The 21,828-nt window shown below is 40.1% G+C and overlaps 1 protein-coding gene and 1 long non-coding RNA gene across 3 annotated transcripts in view; one reads left to right on the forward strand and one right to left on the reverse strand.

Moving 5' to 3' along the window:
• Nucleotides 1–7,555, reverse strand: part of LOC128837142 (uncharacterized) — a 36,247-nt gene extending 28,692 nt beyond the window's left edge. Inside the window, exons 1-2 of one of the 2 annotated variants that reach the window (XR_008444899.1) lie at nt 7,496–7,555; nt 93–149 (exon numbers count right to left, since the gene is read on the reverse strand). This is a non-coding gene — a long non-coding RNA (uncharacterized LOC128837142). Of the gene's footprint in view, nt 1–92; nt 150–1,336; nt 1,388–7,495 lie in introns of those variants that run through there. The other variant, XR_008444900.1, reaches the window with a different exon arrangement.
• Nucleotides 4,282–21,828, forward strand: part of SLC5A12 (solute carrier family 5 member 12) — a 31,110-nt gene continuing 13,563 nt past the window's right edge. The window contains exons 1-7 of the mRNA XM_054028055.1: nt 4,282–4,963; nt 7,120–7,185; nt 12,951–13,002; nt 14,745–14,812; nt 16,668–16,822; nt 18,400–18,540; nt 21,245–21,374. Of these exons, the coding sequence (XP_053884030.1) occupies nt 4,607–4,963; nt 7,120–7,185; nt 12,951–13,002; nt 14,745–14,812; nt 16,668–16,822; nt 18,400–18,540; nt 21,245–21,374 (969 nt within the window). The 5' untranslated portion in view covers nt 4,282–4,606. The remainder of the gene's footprint in view (nt 4,964–7,119; nt 7,186–12,950; nt 13,003–14,744; nt 14,813–16,667; nt 16,823–18,399; nt 18,541–21,244; nt 21,375–21,828) is intronic.

Genomic DNA, 21,828 nt, shown 5'->3' on the forward strand with positions numbered 1-21,828 from the left:
AAAAACAACTTCCTTTCTAAATCCACGCCCCCCCGGGCAATTTTGTAGTATAATGACTGTTCTTATCCCTCCTGACTGGGAAAAATACTGACCTTCAGCAGAAAAGCTCAGTATAAGGTCCTCCACATTGTCTATATCTTCCTGGTTCTCTTCCCCCAGGTCACATGGAATAGAAAATATAGTTACCATAAACCATAAATTTTAGAATATGTTAACTGACTACACAGCCAAGATAATCATTTCTCCTTGTATTCCAATACTGAGAGCTCTCAGTGGTATGTGGGTATGAATCCAGTTCTATAGTTGTACTATAATGTAACTATTCAACTGACACCAACTAGAATTCATAATACACATATTATTTATATTACAATAGTGCCTAGAAGTTCCAGCCAAGATCAGAGCTACATTGTACTAGACTCTGTGCAAACTCATAGTAAAAGACAGCCCCTTCACTGAAGAGTTTATATTCTTAAAAGTTTAAAATGACTACCATGTCATATAGGTTGCACATACTGTTTCAGAAACTATTACAACAGTCCCTTCTGTCCTTTACAAACCATTTAGCATTTCTAAGAATAAACTAAAAGCAAACTTTTTAAAGTTCTGAAATTTTTTTTTTAAATATAGCTCTGGTTTTCAGCTTTGGCCAGAAAAAAACAAATCATCACAAGAAAAATTATTCTCATATATAGAAATTCACCTCTGTGCAGAATGTTTAGACAGGCCTATGTACCACTTAAGCTCCACTTTAAGGCTTCATAAGAGAGTTACAAATGCCAAGAATATTTAACATATTTTAAAAAGAAGACATAATTTGTACCACTTGATTGATCAAAGCATCTCAAGTACACATTTAAGATACCAAAATGGAACATTGATTTGGCATAGGCCTTTTATAGGCCCACTGTAGAGGGGGTAAATTTCATTCAGGATGCACATGAGTAGAAGGGTTGGAAGTTTCTCTTCTGATTTCTAGCTCAATTACTGACCCTACATTCAGACTCTGGGATGTTCATACTAACCAAGACTGAACCTCAAATGTTTGGAGATTTGTCAATCACTAATTGCAATCTTAATTTCACTGGAGTTTTTGTAAGTAAAAAAAATCCTGTTGTTTTGTTTCCTGTACCTTTGAGTTGTGGCAGCAGATGACTACACGTATTTCCACATGAGATAGATTGCTCATTACAAAAGCAGTATGTTTTCGTTTTCAACCTCTCTGAAGGATTAAGAAAGATTAGGAAGGAACATTTGCTTATCAGAAGCCACATTTCTGAGATATTTTATTTTGGCACGTGAGGGTTTGGTTTGAGTAAATTGAACTAAGAATCACCAATTTAGAATGGAGTTATTTAGATGTTATGAAAATATTGGTAGAAGTTACTGGCATATATACGTCTAATCCTCTTTTCAGTGGATTGTCCCATTCTGCTGTTGAGTCCCATTTTCAGTGTTGTACATTCTCATCTGAAAATAAATATGCACATGTCCTATTTAGGCCCATTCATAAAAAAAGACTTCACACTGGGCTAAATCTTACATTATATCAATGTTGATTCTGTTGTTGGTGTCAGGTGGAAAAGACCTTCTGGAATTATTATCCAACTACATCTTTACCTTGATATAACACTGTCCTCGGGAGCCAAAAAATCTTACCGCGTTATAGGTGAAACCGCATTATATTGAACTTGCTTTGATCCGCCGGAGTGCGCAGCTCCCCCCCGGAGCACTGCTTTACCGCGTTATATCCAAATTCGTATTATATCGGGTCGTGTTATATCGGGGTAGAGATGTATACTATACAGAACACACGTGAGCAGACAAGTAGCTTTATTTGTCACTATTGATGGAAATCCACTTTACTTCAATTAATCCCAATGAATACCTATTGAAGGGAGACGAGACACTCTAGAGAAGTATATTCAATTCACCAATGATTTATTTCCCCATGTTAACTATCAAAGAATAGAGTATATTTTTCCACATTGTGTCAAGTATCAGGGGGTAGCCGTGTTAGTCTGTATCCACATAAACAACAAGGAGTCCAGTGGCACCTCCGGACTCCTTGTTGTTTTTCCACATGGTGTTAAGTTAATATTTTCTTGCACAGCCCAGTTGGTATTTGACCTCAGGACCTCACTATTGTAATGGCACAGTATTTACCACTGTCACAAACATCTATCAGTTGTTAATCATACCGTGCAAGTTTAACAGTAATACTGCTATCTGTGTAGAAAACATTTTAAATGTTCTTACAGTTTTATGCTACAACAGCTAAAGAACTAGCAGACAAGTGGAAAATTAAAGTTCATTTGACTATGGAGTCATTTGAAGATATGTTGTACCATACTAGAGAGAAATATTAAACTCACATTGTATTTTACCTTAGAAACTTTGGTACGTGGCCATTTCAGATCTTCTGATTATTATTTCTATAGCACCATTGGTGAGCACATTGCAACAGACAAATGCCTTAAAAAAATGCCTGAGATGAAATCTTGACCGCACTGAAGTCAAAGGCAAAACTGCAAGTAAATACGATCCACTCTTATGCCCCTGTGGGAATTATTTGAACTCTGAGCCCAGGCACATAGGAGTAAGAGGCCACTGCACATCCATTTTTGTGTGTGCCTTCCATAGCAGATGGATGGGAATGAGATGGGTACTGGTTTTAACAACCTACTCCTATTTGCTGTCCAGTGTAGCAGAGCTAGCAGGAGGAATATTGTAGTTCATTGCTCACATAGCCCCCAACTCACCACCCAAAGCAAGAAAGAAGCAGGGGGAAGCACTGTCATTGAGATTTGTATCTCCAAATCGCAATACCACCTAGGAATATTCCTGGGATGCTGCAGTGTACACTCCACCCATGCTTCAGCATTGTGGCTAAAGATACAATAAGCTATCTATCCATTTGTAAATTACTCTCTTTGGGTATAACCAGCCATTGTCTGCCTCTTGTAAAGATCAGTCAACACACATTGAATCTAATACCACATGATAAGAATATGTAACATACTTTTAAAGGAGGCATAATTTGTACCACTTGATTAATCAAGACATTGCCAGCACCCTTTCAATATGCAAATTGTCTTGTCCATGACTAATCTGATGGAATTTTGATCCTTACTGTCATGTAGCTCTGATAGTGACTTGCATGTGAAGCAGGGTGACCAGCATCTCTTTAAAGGGTGTCGATTCCCACCTGTAAAATATGAACTGAAATTCTCTTGGGGAGGGCAGGTCTTTTAACACTGGAGCTTGCCTAATAAGAGTGGTGCCTTATGCAGGGTTCATATGTCTGGTATTTATAGATAAAATAAATTACACTGACCCAAGAGGCAACCTCCTTGAATTTTATTATGTTCAAACATATTTGCTCTAGAGCTGGAACACTAGATCTGATCTTCCTTGAACTTTGAGGAAGTTTTGTGATTCAGACTTATCTCTATAAATAAAACGGTGTGACACAGATCAGAGATGTTACCGTAACTCCAGCTCTGCATCAAAGTCCTCTGGCCACAGATGTTCAGGGAAAAGGCTATAAGGATTTCTGCCTGGGTGACTGTCTTTGAGAGGTTTGGGCTCTGCACTTGGAGGTGTGAGGGGGGCAGTCACTGGAATGGATGGCACTTTGTGCTGGAGATATTTTCTTCTTATTCTTTTTGTGCTCGGATTAATTTACTTTGATTTCTTGTTCTAAACACTATTCCTTAAGAAAATGTTCCCAGTTTGCCCATGGAAAAGAAATCACTGTATGCACACTGTAAGCCAGCCGGCATTATGTCCAAGTTCATAGCTCCCAACATTAAAAACACCAAGCCGAGAGCTCAGATTCTTGAACCTGGGAACTGAAACTAGCTCGCTGGGGTTGAATGTGATAAATACACATGAATACAGAAGATCACATCTCCAATGGCACAGAACAACTTCTGGAGTCTGCATTAGAGAACACACTTAAAAATCTCCTATTTGTGTAAGAATAACTCTGTGCTCTCTCTTTAGTGCACAAGAACAGATTTTAGCCACATGTCCCAGAAGCAGCTTTTTGAAAATAGAGCCCATTTACCACTCAGTTCACTTATATGTTCCCACCATCCTCCTTCCTTTTTTCCCCCTTAAATGATTTGTTTTACTGCCCTCATTTTATTTAAAAACTGCTGAGCAGTAAAAATCTGTATCGAGTCAATGTGTCTGAGTAATGTTTAACCTTAAATAAAAACTTGACAGATAAAAAGAGTGTGAACTATTGAATCTATCTTGTTTCCATTAGTCATTTATTTCTCAGAGAGCCTGAATGCTTCCTTGGTACATACTTGATTAGTAGACTGACAAGCACATTGATAGGACCAGGGTACAAATGTACATAGTTCCTTTAAAACTCTATCTAAACCAATTTCTTTTGTAATACTTTTGAATGAACTGGATCAAAAGCTCATAGTTGGTCTTTGGATCATACTCTTCCTGCTTTTTTAATTTTTAGCATTGATAAGCTTTGGAAACATCTCTCTTATTAGGAAGGAGCTAATTGCTTCTGTGAATTAGATTTAGAAAAAAAAAACAAAAACCCACCTAGATATCGGAGAATTATCCAGTTGGCACTATGTCCAAGTTCGTAGCTCCCGACATTAAAAACTTCGTGGTGTGGGACTATGTTGTTTTTGCTGCACTCTTTCTAATTTCTTCTGGCATTGGTATCTTTTTTGCAATTAAGGAGAGGAAAAATGCAACTTCAAAGCAATTTTTAGTAGGTGGTAAGCAGATGACATGCGGACCAGTGGCATTGTCCCTTACAGCTAGTTTCATGTCTGCAGTGACTGTTCTGGGAACACCAGCAGAGGTATATCGCTATGGAGCGCCCTTCATTATTTTCTTTATTTCATATACGTTTGTCATCATCTTTACTTCTGAACTTTTCCTACCCATATTCTACAGATCTGGGATTACAAGCACTTATGAGGTAAGTAAAATTGACACTATTATAACCAGTCTATTATGTATACGGATATTTCTAACCCAAATCTATGGTAAAACCTGTCTTTTGGAATTTTTAAAACCACAGGGTATTTATTTATACTTTGGCATTGAATAGCATTATAATAATAATAAATTATTTGTATTGCAGTTATGCTTAGGGTACCAATCAAGGATTAAGAGCCTATTATACTAGGCAGACATGCCCCAGGGAGCTCACCACCTTGCTTAATACAGTAATACAAAAATAGGTTAAAATTGGTAAATGCAAATAAAAAAGGTGTTGCATGAGGAGAGTGGTATAAATGTGGTTAGGCTATGTCTACATTGCAGTCAGGGTATGCTTTGCAGCTCACGTAGATGTACTTGTGCTAGCTGTACTCTAGGCAGCTCACTAAAAACAGCAGTGAGGACACCATGGTGTGTGCTTCAGGACTGGCAGCACAAGCAAGTGGATAGCTGGCGGGGTGGGGAGAGGCTGAGGCCCGCTGGTGCAGGCTGCACTGAAACCTGCACCACAGTGTCAGCACTGCTATTTTTGGTGAGCTGTCTAGATCAAAGCTAGCCTGGGTACATCTAATAAGCTGCAAATCTCACTCCAAGCTATAATGTAGACATAGTCTTAGTCTCCATAAACAGGAAAGAAAATGCTATTCGGTATTAAAGAGGGGCTCAAACTGCTAAATTCCATTTCCGACCCCCCAAACAACTAAATTCAGGGTTGTCTGATCTGGGATTTTGGCTCAGTCCTTGTAAAGCTAGGGACATTTACTGAGTGTGGATCTGGGTTCAGATTTTGACCACTACCAAAATTTGCAGGTTGAGGATCTGGGCACATCTCTAGTGATTAGGTTAGGAGATATTAAGGGGCCTGTAGATGTAACTGAGGGAGTTGGATAACACCAGTTTTTTGCTCCCTGTGCAATTTCCCATCTGTTTCTGAAATTTCCTGGTATGATTGCTCAGCAGCTGTGATAATCAATTGTCACTGTGGTGTTATTACTGAGAGCACAGTGCACAGCCTCAATTATCTGGATGTCAGTGTCTGGGGACACTGGACAAATTTTGGACAAGTGAGGTATTCAATAGTCAGAGGTCATGGGACATGTTCCTGTTCTTCACTACCGAAAGATTCAGTTAACCAAGGATTGGGTGAAATAAAGCCTCATGGGCCAATAAATCAAACCAAGGTAATGGGAATGTTTGTACACAGCCACAGAGGCTTAAAAACAAGGAAAAACTCCATTTAAAAAACTGTGCATAGGCATTTTGAAACGTTTCATTGCTAGGTTAGGAAAAGTTCACATTGGAAATCTGTTCCGGTCACCAGAAGCAAAGTAAGCAAGGGCACTTTCCCTAATATATTGGGCTAATAAAAGATCAGAGTCAAATTTTCCTCTCAGTTTCATCATTGCAATTCGATTACAATCATTGGGGTCACTTCAGTGTAAACGAGAGGAGAGTTTATCCCAATGAACGCAAATAAAGATGACAAGCTTAAGAGTAACAACAGAGAAGCTACTCAAGTATCTTTGCATGAAGATTTCTAAAGATAGAAAGTCCTTGGAATCTTCTGTAAATAATGTGTGCTGGGGAGCATTCTATATGGTATGTAATTCCCCGGAAATTATGGATGGGTACTCAGAAGTTATTAAGGGCAGCAGTGTCCTTAATCAGGCAATTGGAGTTTATCCTGATGATTTCAGTGAGTGAGTGAATGAGTAGATTTCTACAGAAGCCAATCAAGTTTTTCCTAGTTAGCTTGCAGATGTCCCCGACTCTCCCCTCTCACATAGCTGGATGAAGCATCAAAATAAAGCACTTTTTCCTTTTCTGATTTGCCTCTGGATTTTTCAGTCTAGTAATCAGGTAATGGATAGTTTAGTTCTACCCAACACATTATTTTAGATACTTATGATTATGATACTTAGCTACTTTAGATTAATTATGAGGCTTCTTAAAATGCAATTTTCTATAGCTGCAACAATCCTGCTATCCTGCTCATTAGTGATGATAGCAGTGTTAGTAAAGTCAGTGGGACTACTTGGGGAGTAAGGTGCTATTCAGTGCTAATAAGTGGATCATAATCTGGCCCAAATGTCACAGATGCTTTTCACTAATTGTACTTCTCATTTCCCCCAGTATTTGGAATTAAGATTTAACAAGTCTGTTCGCTTTGCTGCAACACTGATCTACATAGTGCAGACGGTAAGAAATGTCTTTGTGTCTAAATAACCTTTTGTAATATATTTACCTAGAAAAGTTCAGCTCAGATGAAGCATCTGTTTGCAGTGAGGTCCTGTTTTGTTTTGTTTTGTTTTCTTTCTAAGGCTCAGAGAGGGTGAGTGAGTTCCCTGAGGTATAGGGTTGCTAATTTTGGTTGGACATATTCCTGGAGGTTTCATTACAATGACCTTATCTTTAATTAAAGATTCATTTTTGCTTCCTGGAGACTCCAGGACAATTCTGGAGGATTAGCAACCTTACTGAGGTACTGTACTGAATCAGATAGGCTCACCTGGGATTGGACTCTGTAAGTCTCCTGGCACCCAGTCCTTTGCTCTGAGGAACTCTGAAGCCACATGACCCCTTTCACCAGAAGAACACGAGGCCTCTGCAGTCCAGTAGTATAGTTGCTTAGCTAACTGAACACATTCTGGCACTAAAGCTTTTTATTGGATTGCTTGTTCCTCCCCCTCACACAGCACTGGCCTGACAGTTGTAAAGCGGTTGTGAAGATCGCTTGAAGGCACCAGCTTATTTAAACTCCTGTCTGTCGTCTCCCCTCCAGCAAGCTCCTGCCCTCACCAGGACACTCCTATCTCTTCACCTTAGCCCCCCACTGTTTCACCCTTCCAGCTCCTTCCTGTTTAAAAATAAAAGTCTTTATGGCTGCTGCCCCCAGCACCATCACTTTGACCTCCCAGTGGACACAATTGTGCACCCATATGGTTCAAACATTCTTGCTCCAATCTCAGGAGGGGTTATTTTTTTTTCATCTACTTTCTCTCAAAGAAAAGTCAGTCACTTTCAAGTCCACATCTTGCGCAGTCAGAAAAACAGACTAAAATCACCTTTGTGGTGAACTTAACAACACATCTCTATGCAGCCAAAGGAGGTGCATTTCCAGCACATGGTCTCTTTTGTTACAGAAGTCATCCCTTCTGCACATTTGCGGCAGACAAACTTGATTCTGCTGTTTGGCAGTTAGCAAAGTGGTTGTTTTAAAAGACTATTTTTGACCTCTGAAGTTTCCTGGGTAGCCACTTTTATTTTTCTTTGAAAGATTTGTAACACAAGCTCCTAAAAACAATCACTCAAGCTAGATTTTCCAAAAGATAATTAGTGTGATTTGGTTGAGATAAGTAGGTAGATTCTGGCTAATGCTCTGACCTCTTTGCACCACTCTGATTGCAAAAAGTGGCAATTCATCTAGCCACATTAAATAGCCACCTGAGAATCCCTCTGGTAGTTGGCTCAGCTCATTTGGGAAGAAGGCTAAAGGCGATTGATTTTTTTTTTCTTTAACAAGATGACCCAGTGCATGTACATAGTCAGGATTCTAAGTCATCCACAACTATATGTGAATCACACGAATACAAAACAATCTATATACACAATACAGCTGTGGCTATGAAGGAGGACAAGGACCATAATTGCAGCTGAGCAGCTTGCCATCTGGTATTTTCTCTCCAAAGGTACATGCTAGGAACCTCAGCTATATTTAGAACAGTGCCTCTGTTATAGGACTGAAGTTTAGTGAAGTACTTTACAAAACTAAATTAACCTCTTTAAGATGTCTTCCCACTTTTTAGTAATCCAACCAGCTGATGAGGAAACGAAACTAAGGCACTTACAATGAATTAACTTAGGTTTTCAAAAGCAATCATCAAAACACAGTCCCCGAATGTCACTGAATTACCAACAAAGGGTAAAATTCACCAAGGTGCAAGGTTCTCTGCACACTGTTAGCAGTACAGAGAAGTTGTGCAGGGATGGTGGGCCAAACAGCCAATACATCAGGGCTATTGTATTTCCTATATCTTGCAGAGATGACACTGAAACGAACGCACTGAGGAAGCTGTTGGGAGTACAGGCATGTAATCTGTGCATATCAAATACATTGCCTCCAGTTACTTAGTAGGAGCAATAAGCGCCAGCTACTTCAACCCAATAATCTTGCTTTCTCCCAACAAAAAGCCTATGTAAAATCGGTCAGTGCAAGAGGTAGAGGAGAATTTCAGTAAAGCTGTAATATTTTTTCAAATCCATACTGTTTCTGTGAAGATTGACCTCTAATCAGAGCAGAGATAACAACTCAGGGGAGTAATAACTTAACAATACAGTAATACTTAGTGATACATAGCACCCTATAAATGCTAACGACTTTATAAACATCGACTCACTAGTCCCCACAGCTGCCCCGTCCCCGCCTCCATGAAGGTGGTTAATAAATAGTAACATCCCCATATCACAGATGGGGAAGCTCAAACACAGAGAAATGAGTGCAACTTGCCCAAGATCAACACAGTGAATCAGTGTGAGAGCCAAGGTATAGATACAAACAATTCATAGAATCATAGAATATCAGGGTTGGAAGGGACCTGAAGCAGTCATCTAGTCCAATGCCCTACTCAAAGCAGGACCAATCCCCAACTAAATCATCCCAGCCAGGGCTTTGTCAAGCCTGACCTTATAAACCTCTAAGGAAGGAGATTCCACCATCTCCCTAGGTAACCCATTCCAGTGCTTCACCAATCTCCTAGTGAAAAAGTTTTTCCTAATATCCAACCTAAACCTCCCCCACTGCAACTTGAGACCATTACTCCTTGTTCTGTCATCTGCTACCACTGAGAACAATCTAGATCCATCCTCTTTGAAACCCCCTTTCAGGTAGTTGAAAGCAGCTATCAAATCCCCCCTCATTCTTCTCTTCTGCAGACTAAATAATCCCAGCTCCCTCAGCCTCTCCTCATAAGTCATGTGCTTCAGCCCCCTAATCATTTTTGTTGCCCTCCGCTGGACTCTTTCAAATTTTTCCACATCCTTCCTGTAGTGTGGGGGCCAAAACTGGACACTGTACTCCAGATGAGGCCTCACCAATGCCGAATGGAGGGGAATGATCACGTCCCTCGATCTGCTGGCAATGCTCCTACTTATACAGCCCAAAATGCCATTAGTCTTCTTGGCAACAAGGGCACACTGTTGACTCATATCCAGCTTCTCATCCACTGTAACCCCTAGGTCCTTTTCTGTAGAACTGCTGCCTAGCCACTCGGTCCCTATTCTGTAGCAGTGCATGGGATTCTTCCATCCTAAGTGCAGGACTCTGCACTTGTCCCTGTTGAACCTCATCAGATTTCTTTTGGCCCAATCCTGTAATTTGTCTGTATCCTATCCCTATCCTCCAGCGTATCTACCACTCCTCTCAGTTTAGTGTCATCTGCAAACTTGCTGAGGGTGCAATCCACGTCATCTTCCAGATCATTAATGAAGATATTGAACAAAACTGGCTCCAGGACCGACCCTTGGGGCACATTGCTTGATACCGGCTGCCAACTAGACCTGGAGCCATTGATCACTACCTGTTGAGCCCGATGATCTAGCCAGCTTTCTATCCACCTTATAGTCCATTCATCCCGCCCATACTTCTTTAACTTGCTGGCAAGAATACTGTGGGAGACTGTATCAACAGCTTTGCTAAAGTCAAGGAATAACACGTCCACTGCTTCCCCCTCATTCACAGAGCCAGTTATCTCGTCATAGAAGGCAATTAGGTTAGTCAGGCGTGACTTGCCCTTGGTGAATCCATGCTGACTGTTCCTGATCACTTTCCTCTCCTCTACGTGCTTCAAAATTGTTTCCTTCAGGACCTGCTCCATGATTTTTCCAGGGACTGAGGTGAGACTGACTGGCCTGTAGTTCCCCGGATCCTCCTCCTTCCCTTTTTTAAAGATGGACACTACATTAGCCTTTTTCCAGTCATCTGTGACCTCCCCCGATCGCCATGAGTTTTCAAAGATAATGGCCAATGGCTCTGCAATCACATCCACCAACTCCTTTAGCACTCTTGGATGCAGTGGATCAGTCCCCATGGACTTGTACTCGTCCAACTTTTCTAAATAGTCCCAAACAACTTCTTTCTCCACAGAGGGCTGGTCATCTCCTCCCCATACTGTGCTGCCCAGTGCAGTAGTCTGGGAGCTGACCTTGTTTGTGAAGACAGAGGCAAATAAAAGCATTGAGTACATTAGCTTTTTCCACATCCTCTGTTACTAGGTTGCCTCCCTCATTCAGTAAGGGGCCCACACTTTCCTTGACCTTCTTCTTGTTGCTAACATACCTGAAGAAACCCTTCTTGTTACTCTTAACATCCCTAGCTAGCTGCAACTCCAAGTGTGATTTGGCCTTCCTGATTTCACTCCTGCATGCCTAAGCAATATTTTTATATTTCTCCCTGGTCATTTGTCCAATCTTCCACTTCTTGTAAGCTTCTTTTTTGTGTTTAAGATCAGCAAAGATTTCATGGTTAAGATAAGCTGGTCGCCTGCCATATTTACTATTCTTCCTACACATCGGGATGTTTTTTTTCCTGCAACCTCAATAAGGATTCTTTAAAATACAGCCAGCTCTCCTGGACTTCTTTCCCCCTCATGTTATTTTCCTAGGGGATCCTGCCCCTCAGTTCCCTGAGGAAGTCAAAGTCTGCTTTTCTGAAGTCCAGGGTCCGTATTCTGCTGCTCTCCTTTCTTTTTTGCATCAGGATTCTGAACTCGACCATATCATGGTCACTGCCTCCCAGGTTCCCATCCACTTTTGCTTCCCCTACTAATTCTTCCCTGTTGGTGAGCAGCAGGTCAAGAAGAGCTCTGCCCCTAGTTGGTTCCTCCAGCACTTGCACCAGGAAATTGTCGCCTACACTTTCCAAAAACTTCCTGGATTGTCTGTGCACTGCTGTATTGCTTTCCCAGCAGATATTGGGGTGATTGAAGTCCCCCATTAGAACCAGGGCCTGTGATCTAGTAACTTTTGTTAGTTGCCTGAAGAAAGCCTCATTCACCTCATCCCCCTAGTATGGTGGTCTATAGCAGACTCCCACCACGACATCACCGTTGTTGCTCACACTTCTAAACTTAATCCAGAGACTCTAAGGGTTTTCTGTAGTTTCATACCGGAACTCTGAGCAGTCATACTGCTCTCTTACATACAATGCAACCCCCCCACCTTTTCTGCCCTGCCTGTCCTTCCTGAACAGTTTATATCCATCCATGACAGTACTCCAGTCATGTGAGTTATCTCACCAAGTCTCTGTTATTCCAATCACATCAAAGGATTTAAAACTATTAGTAGCAGCAAATTATTTTAACTGAACAAATAGGAAAAGATGTGTGGAAGGTATACATGTTTGCTTCTCAGGAGACTTAGTTTTCCAAACAAATTCTAGTCATTTAATATTAGCAGCCTTTGCAATGGAGTTCAATATTTTACTTCTCTTTTCTTTTCCCCGCTCCACAGCATCATTATTTGTGCTTATAATTGTTCAGTTAGCAAAAAGTTAGCCAGTTATGGAAAGGATTCTATAGAATCTGTCAGATATTAACAGTCACCCAGGTTAAACATGAGTAGGTGAGGCTATTTCTGTGTCACTATGTTGATATGGTTTCACATCCCCAGGTATGACTTTCTCTATCTGCTTAATATTTTATGGCACCTAAACACCAAACCGATAGGTGTATTAAAAACAACTAGATAGATATTGTTGATGTATGCATAAGTACAGAGTTAAAAAAGGAAATGAAGTTTGATTTTGTAGAGATTAGGGACAGAAAGCCTTAAAGTTCAGAACCTCATCCACATTTCCCCATAGTTTGGGGGCCTTTGGATCTGATGGTTAGCTTTGAGATCCTCTCTAATCAGACACCAATCAGCTGTTTTTTTCAAGTATACTCTTCATGACCTTTTTTCTCCTTTAGATTCTTTATACTGGAGTAGTGGTTTATGCTCCAGCATTGGCTCTTAACCAAGGTGAGTTTCCAGCCCAAAGCACATGGCTACACCAATCAACCCTGTCACAACACAAGCAGGATAACTGAAGCAGACAGATTAAAAACCAAATGCTTTATAAAAGGTTCTGTGCCTTCATTTTAGTAGCTCTACATTTGCTACCTCCCCTGCCCGCCTCCCTTGTGTCAGTACACCAGCAGGAGTCTGTCATTTACCTGCTCTATTTTAGTTTATACTAAAGAGTAACTTGAGGAGATGAGTGCTGAACAGTTGCTCAATATCTTGGCAAAGTGCTCAGTACAAGGTGATGATCCAATACTGTGCTGTGTACTTTGATTCTTTCTTCCCCTTCTGACCGCACACTGCTGTCATCCTTAATCTCTAGCGAATAAAACTGAGATTTCTCTATCTAGAAGTTTTTCAATTGTCTAACTGCCAGCAGGAAGGTTAAAGAGTAAGATTGTGGTGTCTTTGATACAGCAAGTGGCAATTCTCCAATGCCCTTGCATAGCTCTAAGTGGCTCTATGCTGCTGATCATGGCATGTTTTAGGGAAGATTTAAAACCGAGGTCCTGAACAATGATAAAGATCCTATAACGTTTTTTGTAACATATCTCTTTCAAATTCCAGTGTAACTCCAATCCCTGTTTCCCCGTAGCGACAATTGAATACCATGTTCTTCAGTTTTTGTGCTAAAACCATTGTAAATCAGGGATCCATCGCTCAGTTTGTTAAGTGTGTGTTGCGTATTGGCTATCTCCATGGAAAGAAAGGAATCCTCCCACACAGGCCATGGAATGATGCCATCAGAGGCTACTTCAGCCCAATGTGTCCATAAAGAGAGGATAGGAGTTGGGGCATGCCAGAGGACCCATGCAGTGGTGCATCATCTGACTCCATACTAGCCTGTCCTAGTCCCATCCAACCCATTTCCCAGTGGAACTGGGCTCTGTTTTATGTGGGTATGAGTTACCCCCAAATTCATACCCTGCAAGGTGGAACCAATTAATTCTGTTCCTAGGAAGACTGATTCAGTTGCAGGAGTGGGACCTGGGTTGCCCCTATAGATGAGGCTTCATTGTACACAGAATTGCAATTTGTGCACTGAGCAGTGAAACAATCTGGCATTTTTATTCTACTTCACTATGAGCAGGGAGTTTCACCCTACCTAAGTTCACTATGGGCCCTACAGTTTTGATGTTAAATTCACTTGAATTACTTCAGTTCCAGTTACATCAAAGGGAGTTCTGCATGCATATCTGATAGCAGAATTTTGTTCTCCCTCTTTGAATCATTGGGGAGTCTCTAAAGAACTTGGTACTTTAGTTGATATTATTAATCGCAAAGGAAAATTTTTCATAAAGGCAAATTTTATTACTCAGGGAATCTGGACAAAAAGAGAACTAAGAAATCATTGCTCTAGAACAACTACAATATTTAATTCTATCAACTGTGAGATCTTCCACATGTCTCACGGAAATAGTTTTGATTTGGCCTTACAACAGTATTCAACTTAATGATTACTCTCACACAAATGAAATGCAATTAGTCACAATTTGCAAGAAGGCAACAAAATGAAAGCAATGAATCAAAACAATATACATCAAAGTCAAGAAGTCCTTATCTTGTAGAGGAGCTTCGAATAGGAACCAAAAATTAAAGTTACTAAGTACTCCTATCTTGCTGGAGTAAAAGGATCTAAGTTATTCTGATGAACTGCACCTGTTGTTTTACTACCCATTTGATTTTCTTTGGTTTTACAGTGACAGGATTTAATCTTTGGGGCTCTGTATTTGCAACGGGAATTGTCTGCACTTTCTACTGCACTCTGGTATGTAACTAACACAGCGGAAAGGTTTAAATACAGTTGATGTTAAAGGCTAATGCTACTCAGATGAAAAGTAATAGAAACAGGATTTCTAATTATAGCTAGAATGACTGAAGTTTGCATTAGTAAACATAGAAACGTTTGGCAAGCTAACAATCTTTCTAAGTATTACATCTATTTTTGTACTTTTTATGGGAATAAGCAAACAGCTTTATATCTTCATTCCACACTCTGAATGTCTCAAGGTTTAAATCAGATAGCTTAAGGCCAAGGCCAAGACTTTTTAGTTCAAAGAAGGAAGTGATAAACTTTCATGCCATGCTAAAGCTTCTGGGAAGAAGATAACGATCTCCCTGACTATGTTTCTCAGTCTATACTTTATAAATGGTAAGGGGACAAATTCATCCTTGGAATAACTCCAGCAAAAGTGTAGGGATAGAACCTGGGATGAACTCACCCTACTGATCCCAGGCTTTATAAAGAACTTCGATTTTGAGTGAGAGTATCATGAGAACACCCATATTGCATGTGAGCAGATATATTTACTCTTTGAGGATTCATTGTGCAGTAGACAGTGAGAACCAGTATACTGTAGATACCAAGGATAACACGTAAGTGACTTAGAGGCTTGAGTCCCATTGATTCTTAATGTATTTTTGAAAATGGAACTTAAGCCCCCAGCCACTTGGGCACTTTTGAAAATGTTAGTCCCTATCTGAACCTTGATACTGATAGCCTGTAAGGAAAGGGAACCTGTCATTGGGGGAATGTCAGTGGGTGAGATGTCTGGGACCAAGACGACCAGGATAACGTTTGACAGTTAAGCATGAAGCCAAAGCCAGAAGGACTTCGGGGCTGGAGGAGGGAATATAACTTTCAGTGGGAGGCGTTGGGTGGAAGAACTAGTGATGGAGTGAGGGTTGGTGGCAAGAGGCAGAGCCTAAAATGGCTTCTGCCATGAGCTGGCAGCCACTTTACATAGCTGATAGTCAATTTCTTTAATTAGGGATGCAATTTGTACATAAATCAGGGATACACTCTAATTAAGAAGATTAATCATTTTCTTTCCAAACTCAAAAGAATTTAAAAGGACATTGCCCATAACCCGAGGTCTAAAATATGGACTTTTTGGTGTAGGGATTTACAGAATTTAATAGAAATGTTTCCATTATTATTTTTATTTCAATAATACAATTATTGAAAATTAAATATTCCTATCCACTGCTGAAAATGAAAAAAACAAAAACAATATTGTGCTAGTGCGTGATAACCAGAATATGAAATGACTATAAAAAGCAAAGGAAATTGGCTAGTTTAGTTTCAGTTTCCACATCATGGAGTTTTCTATTATCTTAACACAAAACAGGGGAGGAAAGATAGTCCTGTGAATAAGGCACTGGACTGGGATTCAAGGGTTCAATTCCTGGCTCTGCCACACACTTCTGTGTGTGATCTCGAACAAGTCACTTAATCTCTCTGTACTTCAGTTCCCAATCTGTAAAATAATACATCCTTTATCCGAGAAGTAGAATGTAAACCCTTTAGGGCAGGAACTGTTTCTGATTATGTGCTTGTACACAGGGCCAGATTTACACCTTCGTGCCCCTAGGCATTGCTTCTTCAGCCCCTCTGCCCACCTATAGCTGACCTTCATGTTGCACACAGTTTTAGAGAGGTAATGCACCCCTACTACAGCAGTACCCCTAGGCACGTGCCTACTGTGCCTAATTGGAAATCTGGCCCTGGATGTACAGCACCTAACACTAAGCCCTGAGCTGACCTGGGGACTCTAAGTTCTACTGTGATGCAAATAACAACAACAGGAAGAATGCAAATATACAGCTTCTCATTGTTTTAGGGAGGATTAAAAGCTGTTGTCTGGACAGATGCATTTCAACTGGTTGTCATGGTGGTTGGTTTCTTAACGGTTCTGATTCAAGGAACTATTCAGAATGGAGGACCTAACAACATCTGGGAGAATGCCAGCAATGGATCGCGCCTAGCAGTATTTGAGTAAGCACAAAATAAACGGTGCCTGTAATTCTCATTATGTTTTTTCCACATTTCAGATAAAAAACCATTAAGCTACATTTAAACATTAATAATAATAATATTAAGAGTTAATTTCTGTGATAAGTGGTTCTTATTCCTCAATAAAACTATTGCAGATTGACTATGCTTTAGAAGGTAGCATGCTTTAAGTCAGTGGTTCTCAACCTTTCCCGACTACTGTACCCCTCCTTCAGGCATCTGAAACCCGAGACCTGCCACCTGGGGCTGAAGCATATAATAGCTTTGCAGGGCCCTGGGCAATTGCCCTGCTTGCTGGCCCTGCACTTGTGACCTCCCTAAACCCATCCAGTGACCCCCTTTGGGGCCATGACCCCCAAGTTGAGAAACACTGATCTAGATGAGTTGATGTACCCCTTGGAAGACCATGGCATATCCCAGGGGTACGCATATCCCTGGTTGAGAACCACTGCTGTAAAGTATTTAAGCTTTATTCAAGTCATCCAGCTCTTGGGATGTTCTATCAATTCCATAAAGAACTGTCATTCCTTTCTTTCCTAACGTGTTTGGGTAAAATCCTGGCCGCACTGAAATCAATGGGAGTTTTACCAGTGACTTCAGAAAGGCCAGAATTTCAGCCCTTATGTTTATCTCCCTATGGACCTTTTTCTAGGATATTCCCCACCCCCTTTTCACACATCCTAACATTCCCCATCTTTAAAAATACCACATTATTTGAAATACACTTGCCACTGTAGCTAATACAGCTGCCATTGGTGCCTGCGGTGCTGAATTGGCCTCCCAATGGCAGCTGTTTATGTTAGCAACTGAAGAGTTACTTATCACAGCAGGACACTGGTAGAAACTAGCAGCAGCTACAATGGTGCTTTTATAAAAAAAACTAAGTGTAGTATTTTATCAACAGCAGTTATTGGATTCAAGATTAACAGAGCTCTAAAGGGAAGGAAGTTGTGCAAATAAAAATAAGATTAACTTCAGTTATATTTATTAAGATAAAATTACAAGGGTGATGAATTTAAGGCATAAGCTAATTACTAGTTTAACTCTGGAAGACATTTATCTTCCTGGGCTAATATATGGTGATAGTATGACCACAGTAATTAGGTGGAGTACAGGGCTTCTATGTCTGAAGTATAGTATGTGGCATTGTCCCCTGCTGGGAACAGGATACCAAACGAGATGGATCTCTGGGGGGGCACAACCACTTACTTGTGTGGTTGTTACCATTAGTGACTGGTGCAAGGCCAATAAATATAAGGCTAACTTTGTCACACAAATAAGTTTCAGTATAGATGAGGTATAACACAGTGATTAGATATTCTCTTTAGCAGTGTAAAGACACACAAGCTTTGCTGTTTAATGATGATTTTGAGCTGAGCATTTGCTACTCAGTACATGTCTGATTTAGAGATGTGTCCTAACTACAGATTCAGATCTTTTGGTATTCCTCAAAGCTCAGGGGTTTGGGAACTAGACCTTTGGTTCAGGCATATCTCTATTGTGTCTGAATGTTGGGTTTAATCGAGTGAAGCTGAATTACTTTCCTCTCTGTCTTGTAGCTTTGATGTAGATCCTTTAAGGCGACACACCTTTTGGACAATCGCAATTGGGGGAACCTTTACGTGGTTAGGAATCTATGGAGTTAATCAGTCCACAATACAGAGATGCATTTCCTGCAAATCAGAAAAGCAAGCTAAACTGTAAGTTGTCTAGTGTCAAGAATGAACAAACTATTCTCATAATCAGACTGTACTTTCTTTCTAATTCTTCTATGGGACTATACTCATATTTTTTCAAATATACACAGGAACCCCGGTATGGGCAACTTAACAGAGATTTAAACATCTAAGGGCGAGATTCTGAAACCTTTATTCACATAGAGTTGTACTGAGTAGTCCTGATGCTCTTTGGGACTATTCATGGAGTAAGAAACTATTTAAACTTTGGAGTAATAGTTTGAAAACCTGCCCCAAAGTGAATCTTCAAAAGTGGTTTGTATATCCTATTAAAAAGTTCACATTGGTGTAATGGAATGGTAAACTGTATTACAAGTTTAGCCATTAGGTGGCACTGTGTGTAAAAATGCCTTATTTAAACAAACCTCAGCCATACCTGGCAGAGCATTAAGGGATGTAATGACGAGTGTGTATCTGGTGTGTATCTTGCTCAAAAGGAAGCTCTGTGACCACTCCATATCTGGTACAGAAGTACATGACAATTGGTATCTACAGTATTCTTGAAAAAAATGGAAAATCTTTTTAATGTATAAATATCTCAATAAACTGTCTCATTAAAAACAGAACTAGTATGTACATAAGACATACAACATATCAAAAGATTCAAATATCTTCATGAACTTGCTTTACTCCCAAGTTCCTAGAACTGATTAAATAATGCAAAAAAGATTTTGCTCAAATGTTTGACTTTGTAAATGAATTAACTTTGATCATACTCATTTTGATGTTCACTTTCTGAGTTTTCCTGACAAAAATTTGCAGGAAGTGAATTTCAAAATCACACCCATGATCATTCATTCAAGCTAAATGTTAAATTCATATGAACAGGTATTTGCACAAGAAGTGCCTACACACTTATTCAGTACAGAAAAGAACAAATACCATGTGACCTCACTTGACCTGTCACAACTGAACAACACAACTCAGATCTCTCAAATGTCAAATATTTATCAACCCAACCTAGAAAATAAGGACTTTGAACACATATTATTCTTCAAATAATTCTGAACAAAGAGATTTAAAGAAACCACAATCTACGTCTAGAAGTTCCACAATCAGAAAGAGACTAAATTCATTACATAAATTATTTGTTGCAAATTACTCCCACAGATCTACATGTGACAATCCCTCCCTGATTAAAACAAAATGCCTATCTTCAAAGATCTGCTTTATGGATTTTTCTCCAGCAGTGGAAGGAGAGAAGTTAGTTTGGCAGCAGGCTGCAGATCCTCCTTCCATGACAGGAATTCCATTTGGAGGACGTTCCATAGTCCTCTCTGGACAACTTGCTTCAGGGGAAATTAAATGAAGCAGCAGCAACATGGTCCCTTACATTCTAGAGCAGTGGATCCCAAAATACACCCTTGGCATCAAATACCAAGTCCTGGGACACACAAGATTTACATGTAGCAGCAGCAGAACTCAGCAGAGGGGCTTTCAGACCAACTACCATTCATAAGAAAAAGGGGAGAGAAGGGAAACTTATTCAAACCCTCTCAGGCCATAAAAAGATTTAGGTTTTGTTTTGGCAACAGCCACAGATTCAGATTAGTTCTTATTTTGTCCAAAATCAGTTCACCCATCCCTACCTATGACACACATGGTAATACAATCAAGACAGCATATTTTTGTAGAGACCTAAAATCCCATCTATCCAACAAAAAGGGAGGGATCTTTTTTTTACAGTAACATAGTGCTATTCAATGCAAATTCACCGTTGGGGCAGAAAACCTATTACAGCACAGGGTGAGGATCCAAGGCTGTACACAATACCACGTCGTTATTCACTGTCACTTCCATATACATTTTGTGTGTCCTTAATACACATGATCTCAAAATGCTCCTTCAAGGGCTGGGAAGAAAATAAAGTTTTAAGATATGATTAAAAGAAAAAAAAATGTAACAAAGTGTCTCAGTGGGAGGTGGAGAGAGAATTCAGCGGGATGGGGCTGTGCAAGTGGAAGTGTGACCACTGACTTGGGAGACTGAGACCGGAGGAGGGAAGGATAGATGGCTAAGAAGTCAGAGAGGTCTTTTGTATCAGGGTCCGTACAGAGTTTTGAAATTCAGGAGTGTAATTTTGAATTGGATTTGGCCATGGCTAGGAAGTCAGTGAAGGGCAATGTCAAAATGCAATATAGATTATGTAAGACCTCACAGGAATACAACAGAAAACCCCAAGAGTGGAATGCTGTCATCCATGTGTAGCTCAAATAATTGCTGAAGGGGAATACAGATTAATTTATGTGGTGAAATTATAAATGGGCCAGATTCAGTACAAAATAATATCCCATCTGACTTCAACGCAGAACTGCAACAACTTTTGAGAAATTAAATCAGTTTTTAAAGGCTTATAGGTAAGGATTGCCCTAGAGCGATTCCAGCTCATGACATTATCAGAATTGTGGTTCATTTTGAATCTGCACCAAAAACAATTCACTCCTTTACATTTGTCCTTAGATATAGTGAATACCTCACTTTTTCAAAATATTGGTGCTCCCCCAAAATTTCAACATTCACACAAGCCAAGAAATGAAGAGATGGTATCATTTATTTTCAGTGGAGTTTCTCGAAATATAGGAGAAGAACTTGGGTAGCCAGTAATGACTTTGCCATATTTGTCTTGAATTAGACATAAATTTCTCTCTCTCTCTCTCTTTATTTTCAGTGCACTGTACCTTAATTTAGTGGGACTCTGGGTAATCCTAGTGTGTGCAGTCTTTTCAGGCTTGGTGATGTATGCCCATTTTAAGAACTGCGATCCTTGGACTGCTGGTTTCATTTCAGCACCTGATCAGGTATAGAATCAAATTAATGGTGTAAATGGAAAGATATCCATTAGACCCTGATTCAAGAGGGCACTTAAGCATGTGCAAAGTCAATGGGACTGTTCATATGCCTACATCTAGGCAGGTACCTTGCTGAATCGGGCTTTACAATATGACAATGCTGTTAATTTTTCCTGTGCCACATATCAATTTTAGGTTTTTAATTTATTCCATAGTCAAATATTCCCTTACTTTTGTATTGGTTCAGTATAGCTTAAAGGTTTCTCTTTTGTGTGTATGTAAACAAAGACCAGACAGCAAGTGTGAAAAATCAGGACAGGGGGTGGTGGTGATGGGGGGGGGGGGGGGTAATAGGAGCCTATATAAGAAAAAGACACAAAAATCGGGACTGTCCCTATAAAATCAGGACATCTAGTCACCCTATGTGTGTGTGTGTGGTTTATCAGTTAGAATTGAGGTGGCT

This window comes from Malaclemys terrapin, chromosome 4 (assembly GCF_027887155.1).
Source record: "Malaclemys terrapin pileata isolate rMalTer1 chromosome 4, rMalTer1.hap1, whole genome shotgun sequence".
Taxonomy (NCBI): Eukaryota; Metazoa; Chordata; order Testudines; family Emydidae; genus Malaclemys; species Malaclemys terrapin.